Raw genomic sequence first — 13,272 nt, 5'->3', positions numbered from 1 at the left:
CTCATAGTGGAAGAGCCTGATGTGGGGCTCGATCCCGGATCACCGGGATCACGCCCTGAGCCGAAGGCAGACGCTTAACCTCTGTGCCACCCAGGCGCCCCTACATATTGAAATTCTTGTTGAAATTCTCTGTCCTGGGGTGCTTGGGTGGCTCAGTCAGTTAAGCCCCTGACTTTTTTTTTTTAAAGATTTTATTTATTTATTTATTTGACACAGAGACAGCCAGTGAGAGAGACAGCCAGTGAGAGAGAGACAAGCAGGTGGAGTGGGAGAGGAAGAAGCAGGCTCCCAGCAAAGGAGCCTGATGTGGGGCTCAATCCCAGAGTGCCGGGATCACGCCCTGAGCCAAAGGCAGACACTTAATGACTGAGCCACCCAGGTGCCCCAAGCCCCTGACTCTTGATTTCAGCTTGGGTCATGACCTCAGGGTCATGAGAAAAAGTCCTCCATCGGTCTTCGAGCTCAATGTGGAGTCTGCTTGAGATTCCCTCTACCTCTCCCTCCGCCCCTCCCCCAACTTAGGTGCACACTCTCCCTCTCTCTAAAATAAACAAATAAGTAAATAAATAAATAGAAAGAAAATTCTCAGTCCAAATCATTAACTCATCTACAATAATAAAACAAGGAATATTTTCTTTTCTTTTTTTTTTTAAAGATTTTATTTGTTTATTTGACAGAGAGAGAGACAGCCAGGGAGAGAGGGAACACAAGCAGGGGGAGTGGGAGAGGAAGAAGCAGGCTCCCAGCGGAGGAGCCTGATGTGGGGCTTGATCCCAGAATGCGGGGATCACACCCTGAGCCGAACGCAGATGCTTAACGACTAAGCCACCCAGGCGCCCCAACAAGGAATATTTTCAATTCATTTTGAAGAATACCTCAGCATGTCTCTAAAGTAAATGTGAAATGTTAATTAAGGCATACCTATTTATGTCTGAAATTAAAAGCTATAGAGTATCTTATTTCCCTTAGAAGTCCACTGGGAAATAGAAATATTTGAAGATGGAAACAATTCCTAAAAATGAACTGACACATAGGAAACTTCACATACTAAGAAAACATTCACTGAGCTTCTCCTATGTGCTTGACATTAATCATCAGGGTTATAGACTGCTTTCAAGAAACTCACTATCTAGTAGGGGCATGCCTCCTTATAAGGGAATCACAAAGGCTGAACTTTATTATCTATAAGAAAGTGAGAAACCCGTGAAGGGTTTTCAGTAGTACAGAAATATGGTAAATTTCCTACACTGGCTAACCCACTATCCATTCCCCTTTCTCTGTTGTCTGCATGTACTAAAGAAGCTAGGAAAGGTAAAGGTTCACATTCCAAGCCTCTCTTGCAGTGAGAGATGGTCATATTGACAAAGCTCTGGTCAGTAAAATATAAACCTACTTGAAAAGGCTCTGGCAAAGCTTCTGATTTCCTGATGACTATACGGGGTTTACTCCACCCCTTGCCTTCTTGGCTTAACTCCAGTTAAATCTAAATCTGTGCCAGACATCCTTAACCCAAAGGGGAAGACCAAATGGGTCCCAAATAACAGAGCAATGATGCCATTGAGCTACTTAAGCAAAGCTTGTAGCCATCTCGAGCTTTTTTTTTTTTTTTAAGATTTTATTTATTTGACAGAGAGAGAGGCAGCAAGAGAGGGAACACAAGCAGGGGGAGTGGGAGAGGGATAAGCAGGCTTCCCGCCCAGCAGGGAGCCTGATGCAGGGCTCGATCCCAGAACGCAGGGATCATGACCTGAGCCGAAGGCAGATGCTTAATGACTAAGCCACCCAGGCGCCCCGCCATCTCGAGATTTCTTATTCAAGATTATAAATTCATTTAAGTGATTTAAGTTGGGTTTTCTGTTATCTGAGTCTAAATGTCTTTCTAACTAATAAAAGCTGTAAGAATGTGTATTTTAGAATGCCATTCCTGAGTTAGAGTAGAGGATGGATTAAGAAGAGGGCAAGAATGAAGGCAGTGAGACTTGTTAGGAAGTTATTAAGGTACACTAAGCAAGAAAAACAAGAGCCTGAACTAAGATAAATGCAGTGGGAATAGTGAGGAAAATATGGATTACAGAGACATTTAGAAGATGGCAGAGACAGGGCAAAATGAAGAAAGTCTTTCAAATGTCTTCTAAATTTCTAATTTGAGCAAAATGATGGATGGCTGTGCTGTTCTCTGAGACAGATACAGTGAGTGACTGTTAAGCTCAGCTTTGGACATACTCAGTTTGATACCTATGGGACAATGTGAAAATGATGAGAAGCCAGCTGACTATGGTTCTTGAAGTCAAGAGTGAGGTCTGGATTGCAGAAATCCAGATTTGACAGTACCATCATATAAGGTAGTACTGTCCAACAGAACTAATAATGTAAGCTACATATGTAATTCTAAAGTAAAAATAAATAGATAATATTAATTTTACTACTTTATTTAACTCAAAATAACCAAAATATTATTTCAACATATTATCAATAATTAATGTGATAATATACATGCTAAGTCTTTAAAATCTGATGTGTATTTTACACGTAAAGCACATCTGTTAATCTGAATGCCTTTTTTCATCACAAGTACTTGATTTATATATAAACTTCATAAAATTTACAGTTGAAAAGTAGATTCATATACCCAAATTGTTCCAAACAGTTAAGTTTTCCAATAACTGAAAGAAAATACTTTTTCTTTACTATTTACATCCACATTGAAAAAATCCTGTTCATCCTTTTTAAAAAGAATTGATTTACCTTCAGAGCAAAAGCATATCAGTTTGAAGATTGTATTTGTCTAAGTAAATCCAATAAATTTTGGGTCACCTCAGTACTGTTAACATTGAGTTAAGAATAAGTAAATTTAAAAGCAAATTAGTAAATTAAAAAATTTTCAAATTTTTCTTATAGTTTTTATAGTAAATTTACGTAACAATGTCAATAGTTAAAAACCTGTACATGCTGATTCATATTAGAAAAACATAAAATTATTTTTTAAAGCTCCTACTTCAAAATAAATTCTAGTGCTTGTCTAAGTAGGGCACAAATAGGCTTTTTCTTTTCATTGGAGCTTCAAATTTAGATCATTCATATGCCATATACTGGCGAGAAAACATTTTTTTTTTTTTTTAAAGTAAGCTCTATGCCTAACATGGGGCTTGAATCCAGAACCCTGACATCAAGAGTCACATGCTCCACTCAGCCAGCCATGTGCCCCCACCATTTTCTCCTTGATTATTAAATATTTGGCTAGCATTTCTGTTGTTGCAAGAAAATCTTGAACTAGTGTTAACAACACAGTTAAGTTTTTTAGAATTCTTCCACAGTTCAACCAACTAGCAAAGTACCTAAGATCACTAAACTGTTTTTTAATTCTTTCAGCAATCCTATTAGCTTATGTTGATTCATAGCATTTGCACTCATATAATGAACATTTAACTGTACCCATGACACCTGTCATGGAGACCATTTCAGAAAACTGACCACAACTATCTTCAAAATGTATCATACAGGTAGAATGAACAAATAAGGGGAATGTCTCATTTAAAAATTTCGGTAAGATCTGACATTTTACCTAACCAACCTAGAATGCCATTTACTGTGACAGAAGTAATTTTTTTTCTCATCTATCTGAAACTCCTCCAACAATGTAAAAGATTAAAAAATAGCTTTTCAAGGGCACCTGGCTGGCTTGGTTGGTAAAGGAAACAACTCTTGATCTTGGGGTCATGAACTCAAGTCCCACTTTGGACATAGAGCTTACTTAAAAAAAAAAAACAAAAAAAACCCTACACGTTTGATTTTTTAGGCCATGAATTCAAATTACTGCTTCATAAATGTTTAAGTCCTATGAGACAAAATGTACTCCAAGTTTTGAGCTGCAGCTCTTATATTACATAACTCATCCAAAGAAAAATACTTATTTTTCAGATTTTGAATCAATCTTTGATAGCTAGGAAGGTCCCGTATTCTACAATGTTTTGTTACTTAGCTAAGGACTTTGTACTTTCTTAATAAAACATGTTTTAGGCTTTAATTTGTAACTTTCTAACAATTTCTATTACTGAAATATTTTATTATCTATCCATAACCAGTTCTTTTTCATGTGAAAATCCAAGCTCTTTTATACCTGGCCAAACTTAAAATCAACCCTTTAAAAACTGTTTAAAATTTTTTTGTTGAACATTTAATTTTGATTTCAAGTGACTAAATTTCAATTTGTTAATTCTGAAAGATTTCATTCATTATGCATTTGCTGAAACTGTCTCAGTATTATCTACTTTACTGCCTTTGTTAAATAACAGCTTTTCTCTGCCACAGCCAACTGCAATTCATCATGAAATGTGTAACATACCTTCTTCCAGTCTGTTTATTTTTCCAGTTGTAGTACTAGTTTCTGCATCTCTTTTTCAGTATGCCTTCGTTTTAAATTAAAAAATGTGCACATATTCATGTCTGAACTAGAAAAATAATTATAATTAAAATAAATATTTCAATTTAATTATCAATTATGATTTATATAAGTATCACTGTAATTCCTATTGTCTGTATAAAATATTCATGTAGAGATGCTATATTACATCGATTCATAGAAAAAAATGTGCACTGAATCCGTTGACACCTATTCAGTGATGTGTTTTTATATAATATTACACATGATACAGGAGTTTGACAGGCACACTACAATAATCATGAGCAAGGAAACAAGTTAAATGTATATCTAAAAAAAAAGTTGAGTTAAAAATGCTTTTTTTAATTTAATTCAAGTTAAATAAAAAATTCACTTAGTCCAACTGAGCTCATTTCAAGTGCTTAATAGCCACACAGCTAGAGATTACCACATTAGCACATAGAGATGTGATTAACAGCAAAAAGCAGTTTTTATTCCATTTCTCGTTTATTTTATATAAATTTCTAGGGCTTTGAACTTTTCTGGGTTGTTATTCTTTTGCTTCCTTACTTAAAAGTAAGGCAGCAGAAATGGAAATGGATGGATGTTCTGTACAGGACTCCTTGGAATATACATCATGGCCTACTCTAGTAGACATGGGGCAATTTCTAAAAGCTATATATGCCTAAAAACAATCAACTTTATCCCTTTGGAGAATGCCTTATAGACGTGTTAATAAAAGTTTAACAATGGGCTTTCAAAAGAAATTTTTTTATATATGATGTGTAGCACACAATTTATAAATGATAAAAACATATACAATACCCTTTATTGTAAGTTCCATATACCCAACTGATTCTCATAGAAGGCTTTTGTTGATTTTTGCCTAACTCTTGTATCTGTAGCCAACCTATGGTTACAATTTGACCAGGACTTTACAAATGGAGTTGCATCCCAATCTGCTAACTCTTTCCCCAATAAATTTATTGTCATTAGATCTGATATGTGATCTGTTGTTAAACTATTTCTCACCCTTGTACAAATTATGTTCATTAAATTGAAACCTCTTTCAGCTTCAGCATTATTGATTGCAATAGTGTTAACTATCTTTTTAGCTTTTTGTATAGTTGTAGGAATTGAAACATTGTTTGATTTTATATTATTATTTACAAATTCCCGAAAATCATTCAAATCAATTTCGTATTTTAAAATTTCACATAGATGAAATAATTTTTTTTCACCAGCTATCCATGGTGAAGTTATTTCTTCATAAGGCCATGTAGAAGGTTCCAGCAAGTCAAAATAATTAAAAATACTTTCATCATGGTTTCTGTCAGATATAAGACGCAAATGCATGTGTTCAATTATATTTTCTAGTAACATACTCCTAGGAAGAGCATTAAATTTATTATTTTTACAAAATGGAATATCTTTAAACTTATCTGACTTAATCAAACCTTCAATTTGAGACTCGTGCTTTCCAGTACCAATTTTTAAATCTTCCAAAGCTCTTATGGTACGTTTGATAAATTTGTGTGCTTTCTGAATGTTAGTTGATTTGGACTGTAATGCAGCTGAAAGTAGTGAAAATTCTTCAAGAATGTCAATCATTAAAGCAAGGTCTTGCAAAAAATGAATGTTAGCTAATCTCTTGGCCAAACCAGAGCAAGAATTTGAAAAATGCATATATAATACAGGATATGCGTACCATACAGCAGTAGCAGCTTGTAAACTACATGCTGCCCATCTTGGTCCCATTACCCGGCCGATTTTAGTAATTTCTATCTCAAGATCTTTAGCTATAGCTTCTAAAAGCTTGTTTTGATTTTTATTAGAGTGGTGATAAATGGAATAAATTTTATCAAGAAATAGTTTAAGATGATTAACCTGTTTTATTTCAGATATTGAATCATCAAGTGACAAGTGCAATCGATAGTTTAAACAGTTCCAAATAATGATTTTAGGAAAATTTTCTAACAACTTTGTAGCTACTCCAGATTTACTTCCCAGAATTGTATTAGCACCATCAGAACAAAATGCAATTAAATTTGCTTTCAAATACTCATTAGTAAAGCCACAATCATTTAAAGAACTCAATATTGTATTAAAAATAAACTCTGCTGCGCTTGACACCAATTCTTTTAAAGCAACAAATAACATAACTGGTGCAGGAGCAGACTGAACTGTGCACTGGAGATAAATCACTAGAGTGCTTTTCTTTGAAACTGTAGATGCCTCATCAATTATGATGCAGATTTTGGCATTCTCTTCTATAATATTCTTAAATATCTTCATTTTCATTTCTTTTGCAATATGTTCCGCTATTCTTGTTGCACTGTATCGTGTATTTAAACAGTTGACCTCTCCATTTTTCTCTTGTAATTCTATTGCCCCCTCAATATCAGATAAAGGTCTATTATGTTTTACTAAACTGTAAACAGTATTGAAAACTTTTACAGTAGCATCAATATTTTTATTATTTTGTTTATGCACTAAATCAGAAATTGAGTCATTAACTGATTCCTTTAACAAATCCTGAATTTTACCATGGGCTTTAGAAACATCATGTTCCCTAATTTTTTTCCGCAGAGAAGCCTGTCTAGTAGTTTTATTACTGCCATTAGGGGTTACTAAATATGCAATCCATTCCTTAGACACATGGACATGCTTTTCTGCTTTCGATCCCAAATGCCGAACTGTTGAACAATCCTTACATCCTAATTTACCTTCTTTTATTTCAAGCCATTTGTACTGTTCTGTAAACAAAAATGCTTGTTTTTCATTCCAACAATCTGGAAGCACAAGATTATCTGTTTCTTCCTTTGATGAACATGATGGATTTTCTTCAATGATTGGTTGTTCAACATATTTGAAATTTGATTCCTTTGACTTAGACAATCCACAATGATTTTTGCTATTATTACTTTCTGTGTCTGTTTTCACCTTCTTCACATTTAAAAAACGTAAAAAATCTCCCTGTCGTTTTGGCATTTTAGGGAACAGAATCTGAAAAATAATTTTACATACATAAGTAAAGTTCTTGATAACACTTTAAGGGTTAATGTAAAAATTTCTGTTAATGATTTTTTATATAATTTTAGAAATAAATTTTGAATACTTACATTGATTTTCAATTTGCACCTATAACTTCAATATGACTTCCATTTGTTGAAAAATTCACTATCAGTTTTTTTAAAGTTTATTTATTTTTTAGTAATCTCTACACCCACTGTGGGGCTCAAACTCACAACCCTGAAATCAGAAGCTGCATGCGCCTCCTGACTGAGCCAACCAGGCTCTGTTTTTAAAATTTTATAACCAATAATGTCACGAAATCTGACTATGAATGTTTGATTAATATCCAATTGAACAAAGAAGTTGTTCATATGATTTACAAATGAGTATAGTTCCAATGTGAAAAGTGGTTAATATTTTCATTTAATAAGATGAAAAGATGAAGACGTATAGCACAACTCCACTCACTCATCAACGACATCAACATCTTTGTTGAATCAAAGAGTTTTTAAGTATTACAAGGTTTCCTCAATTGTTCATGCAAACAGTCCGGCAATTTAGAGATGTATCACATTTTTAGGCTTAATCTGCGTTAGCATTTTATCCACCACTTTCTTAAGTTTAGATCAATAAATAATAAATCAAGGCCCGATTTGTAGTTTGACATTTACCTTGGTGTAAATACTCCAACCATGTTGCAGAAGCATGTTATTATGTAGTATTTCTACCATTCAGATACAATAGGTGTAAATAATCTCAAATTAAGATATGAGTTTTGAGTATTTACTACCTTAAATGTAATAATTTATTTCCTTGTAACTTTATATACTTTTTTATACTTTAATTTTTAATAATGGCTATATGTAACAAATCAGCTCACAAAACTCCTGAAAATCTAATGATCAGTTCTTGCAAGCCAGTTCAAGCCACCTCCAACACACTTTGCACTTTATGACAGAACTCAAAAACCACAAATATAATATACTTACATCACTATGACAGGTGCTAGGCTCTTCCTTATCACCACAGACCAGATCAACGTATTCAAGAACACATTTTGATCGTCCTTCCTAAAAAGGAATTGAGCAAATTTACAAGGCGTGAAAACCATTCAAACCAAACTTGCATTTACAATAAGTTGTAACTGGAATTAGCAAGACTTCCTCCTTAGTGGCACAGAATAATCAGAAACAAAAGCAGCACAGGAAAAGATTCAGAGTAGATGAATAAGTAATGACAAGAAAACCCAAAGAGAAACTAAGTCTACATAGAGGAATAAAGCCATGTGGATTCCTTTGGAAATGGAAAATAGTACAGGGACAGTATTAAAAAGATACATCATGGTACTATATTCTTTAACTGGATGACTATCAATAATCTTTTAGATATCTAAGCTCAAAATCACAGAGTTCTTGAATAGCTCTGCCTTTTTTTTTTTTTTTTTAAGAATTTATTTATTTATTTGACAGAGATAGAGACAGCCAGCGAGAGAGGGAACACAAGCAGGGAGAGTGGGAGAGGAAGAAGCAGGCTCATAGTGGAGGAGCCTGATGTGGGACTCGATCCCATAACGCCGGGATCACGCCCTGAGCCGAAGGCAGAAGCTTAACCGCTGTGCCACCCAGGCGCCCCAGCTCTGCTTTATCCTCCATATCCTTACACAAGCAAACATCAAGCCCTGATTTTCTCAGTTCTTTCTTTACACATATAGTACCTACACAATACACCAAGCCCTAAGTACCTGGGTCAAAAACCTAGGTTTTATTCTATAAGTAAATGAACCAATCAATAGTGCTGAGATGGGAACATGAGAGCTGTGGTTCAAGATTAGGAAAGTATGAAGTGTGGGAAGACTACAAGATAATCCAGACAATAGTAATGTAGTACTAAAATAGAGTGAAGTCCAGAAGAACAATCAGGAAGTACACTTTTCTGTATGTGTATTATAATAAAATTTATATCAAAGGAAAGGGCTCGTTTTGTACCTACAAATTTTTATCATTCCTTTCTTTCAACATATTGTGATTATTTAGCTACATGCAAGCATAGATGTATATGGTAGAACAAAAAGAGGACGCTGTGCTATAATGCAGGCTGAAGGCTAGAAAGAGATTTATAGGAAGACTAAGGTATCCACAATACATCAAGTAGTAACTTTTTATATCTGAAGAACCTTCAAGCAGAGAACTATACCCAGCAGCATTTCACCTTTACTGAATGGTACTGGTGGAGCCCAGCACAGGATGGGGTTACAAAGGGAAGTAAATTCCGTCTCTGAGTATATTTTAAAGTAGAATTAAATTATCACTGTTTTTTTCTATGGAACCATTTAAAGGCAATAGGGGGGCTCCTGGCTGGTTCAATCTAGGAACATGTAACTCTTGATTTCGTGGTTGTAGGTTTGAGCCCCATGTTGGATAGAGATTTCTTAACAATAAAATCTTAAATTAATTAATTAGTTAATTAAATAAAGGCAGTGGGAATATTTTTACTCTCTTCTTTCTTTCTTTTTTTTTTTTTTCTTTTTAAGATTTTTTTTTATTTATTTATTTGACAGAGATAGAGACAGCCAGCGAGAGAGGGAACACAAGCAGGGGGAGTGGGAGAGGAAGAAGCAGGCTCCCAGCAGAGGAGCCTAATGTGGGGCTCGATCCCAGAACGCCAGGATCACGCCCTGAGCGGAAGGCAGACACTTAACAACTGAGCCACCCAGGTGCCCCTAGGTGGAATTTCAGTATCAGAAAGAAGAGAGTAGGGGGCGCCTGGGTGGCACAGCGGTTAAAGCGTTTGCCTTCGGCTCAGGGCGTGATCCCGGCGTTCCGGGTTCGAGCCCCACGTCAGGCTCCTCCGCTGTGAGCCTGCTTCTTCCTCTCCCACTCCCCCTGCTTGTGTTCCCTCTCTCGCTGGCTGTCTCTCTGTCAAATAAATAAATAAAATCTTTAAAAAAAAAAAAATGAAATTCCACCTAGAGCTACAAGCATACCTCTGAAATATTACAGGTTCAGTTCCAGACCACTACAATAAAGCAAGTATCACAACAGAGTGAGTCAAATGAATTTTTTGACTTCCCAGGGCATATAAAAGTTATCTTTATACTATACTGTAGTCTATTAAGATGTAATAGTGTTATGTCTAAAAAAATGTACACAGTTTATTAAAAAATACTTCATGGCAAAAAAAAGTGCTAACCATCATCTGTGCTTTCAGTGAGTTATCATAACTGATCATAGATCACCATAACAAATACAATAATAATGAAAAAGTTTTGAAATATTGTGGGAATTACTGAACTGTGACAGAGACACAGAGTGAGCAGATGCTGTTGGAAAAATGGTGCCAAATGACTTGCTTGATACAGGGTTGCCACAAACCTTCGATGTGTAAAAAACATGTATTTATGAAGCACAGTAAAATCAAGTGCAATAAAACATCGTATGCCTGTATAATTCGCTTCTCCTTATGGAGCTATCAAATATTCAATCCCCTTTTTGGAAACAAGGCTAAATTAAATAATAAGAGGTTCGATCCAGTTGGATGTACAAACTCTGGATGCAAACATACACAAGATTCTCTGTATTTAAAATTATATTTAGAGTTTTAAACCTCAGCTGAGGAAAAGCTGATATGTTAATTCAGTAAGAATTTACAATAGTTTATTCCACAGAGTATTACACAAACTTACACCTATTTTTCCAACCTTAATCTTGTAGATTCTATTTCTCAAAGGCACACGTCATAACACCTATATCACTCCTAGTTCTAGTTGCACAAAATATCGTCAAGTTTATAATGTCCCATTCGTTTGTTTCTATACCAGTCAGGAGGAACCAAAATTATTTTTCCTGAAGACCCATGAAATATTCCTTCCAAATACTTTTCAGTACAAAAAACAGACACTGTGGCTCAACACAGGGAAGACAGAATCAGCATACAACATATCTTGGTACCAACAAATTTATAAGGTCCCAAGTGTCAAAAAAAGAAAAAGTGGGTTACCATATATACTGTTAATGGGGAAGAATGTCAAGGAAATGATCTTGTAAAGAATTTCTATATGACTCTACTAGAACAAGAAACAACATCTTAACACCACAAAGTTTAAAGAGCAGATTTTATTTGATTTAGAAAATTGACATTTGAAAAAAAAAATTTATCAGGTTGCCCTAAACCTATAGCAATTAACAAACATTAAACAGGCACTTATTTAAAGAAAAATTATACACCTTTAACAGCAAACCTCAACTGATCACTGGTTTGAAGAAGTTTTTAGCTAGCTAAGATACCACTTTAAACAGAGCCTTTGCAAAACTTTACAGTTTTGGGTGAAAACCATCCCAAAATACACCATGACTCCCTTCCCCCTAAACCAAGGCTTTACAAAGCATGGTTCACAGATTGACAGGTCCTTGTATCTGTTCCAGAGTGAAGATTCCTGGGTCCCACCTTCAAATTCTGATTCAGTGGGTGTGGAGTGAGGCCCAGGAATCCGCACCTTTACACTTTCTAATGCTTAAGAGACCACTGTCCCAAAGGGCAGGAAGTCTGAAAACCACGTGTGTTCCTAGGGATGCAGGGATCTTCATTATGAACATCAACTCTTGCACTATGCTGTAACACGATGATCTCAAAGGTTGGTGAAGTCTTCAAGCCATTTGCCTTTATGTTATGAAGCTACAGAACGCTCAGATTTTGAGTTCTTGCAACCCTTCTTGCTTTCTACCTCCTTTCTCATCATCAGCGCTCCCTTCCCTCTAACCTGCAGGTCATCTTTTAAAGGACACTCTTGCCCTTCTTCCAAACACACCCTTAAGAGACCAGAACTTTGCCGAGATGAAGTATAAAATGGCGCTAATGAAGGCACGAGGAGCGTGATTAAATGTGTAACACGTCCTTTCGGGCACAGTCTTTGTGGTGGCCACTGTAGGTGCTCAGAGAGCCCTTTTCGCTAAATTTCCTAATCCTAGGCCATGCTCCCCAGTGTCTAGTACCTGCGAGACATTGACACCTAGCTGCTGAATGATGAACGGACAGGTGAGGTATAATCACACAATGGCTCGCCACGCATAGGTTTGGCATTCTGGGAAAAAACCGAATATCGTTGCTACTTACACTAACAAACTGAATGTCATCTTCATTTTCATCCGTTGTTGCCTCAGATGCCTCAGGCCCGGCTGGGGGGGCAGACTCTATTATCTACAAAAATAAGCCAGAACATGCTCATCTATATACAGCCACGTACTTGGAGGAAGAGATTTTCCCAAAAGGAACCAAAAGGGAAGAGCTCTGTAAAACAGCAAGCTCTTGAGGAAACGGAACTGAGCACAACTGCGTGCAAGTCCGATCAAGAACAGGACTCGATGGCGTCGGGTTATGCCTCTGCAGACGTGGAGCCATAGGGAGCCGACGCCGAAAACGACTTACCAGCCCCTGCGAATTCCCCAGTCTCCTCGGGGAGGGGGGATGCACGCACACCTCCTCGGGGAGGGGATGCACGCAACCGCCGAAGAGCGAGCCTGTCTCAAATGTCGCTCTCACGGCCACAGCAGCGGCAACGGGGCTCCGGGCCGGCGCAGCGGGCCGGGGGCGGTCGGGCGGCCATTGTTACTGCCGGTTCCTCGTTCAGACCCGCACCAGGCCCGAACGCTCGGCTCGGCCCGAGACGCGGAGGCTAGCGCCCCGCCGCTGCGGTTGCCGCGGCCGCCGCACACCAGGCCTCACACTCAACGAACACAAAGCCCTTCCCGGCTCGGCTGAGAATGCCGCGGCCCGACCACTCACCTCCGACCCCGGGTCTCCCATTTCTCCGACGGCCTAACTGACAGCACCACCGCTTCTGCGGCCCCCGCCGCCGTCGCAGCTGTCCCCGCTGCCGCCGCCGC

At 37.2% G+C, this 13,272-nt stretch overlaps 1 protein-coding gene across 1 annotated transcript; it reads right to left on the bottom strand.

Moving 5' to 3' along the window:
• Positions 1 to 4,496: 4,496 nt before the first annotated feature.
• KIAA1586 (KIAA1586 ortholog) lies at positions 4,497 to 13,272 on the bottom strand. The gene is made up of 4 exons (XM_040643593.1): positions 13,172 to 13,272; positions 12,503 to 12,586; positions 8,383 to 8,463; positions 4,497 to 7,384 (listed from the first exon to the last, which is right to left on the bottom strand). Exons 1-4 carry the CDS (start codon positions 13,190 to 13,192, stop codon positions 5,207 to 5,209), a joined length of 2,364 nt encoding a protein of 787 aa, XP_040499527.1. The 5' UTR covers positions 13,193 to 13,272; the 3' UTR covers positions 4,497 to 5,206.

This window comes from Ursus maritimus, unplaced genomic scaffold, assembly GCF_017311325.1.
Source record: "Ursus maritimus isolate PB19 unplaced genomic scaffold, ASM1731132v1 scaffold_29, whole genome shotgun sequence".
Lineage (NCBI taxonomy): Eukaryota > Metazoa > Chordata > Mammalia > Carnivora > Ursidae > Ursus > Ursus maritimus.
This window is presented reverse-complemented; position numbering and strand designations above follow the sequence as displayed.

Bases quoted from the DNA above. Each gene is read 5' to 3' on its own strand.
- KIAA1586 (XM_040643593.1), bottom strand. From the start codon at position 13,192: ATGGGAGACCCGGGGTCGGAG. The intron at 12,587-13,171 runs GTGAGTGGTCGG...TTATTTTTGTAG, and splicing joins TGGGAGACCCGGGGTCGGAG to ATAATAGAGTCTGCCCCCCC. The intron at 7,385-8,382 runs GTAAGTATATTA...ATTATTTTTCAG, and splicing joins CTAGCACCTGTCATAGTGAT to ATTCTGTTCCCTAAAATGCC.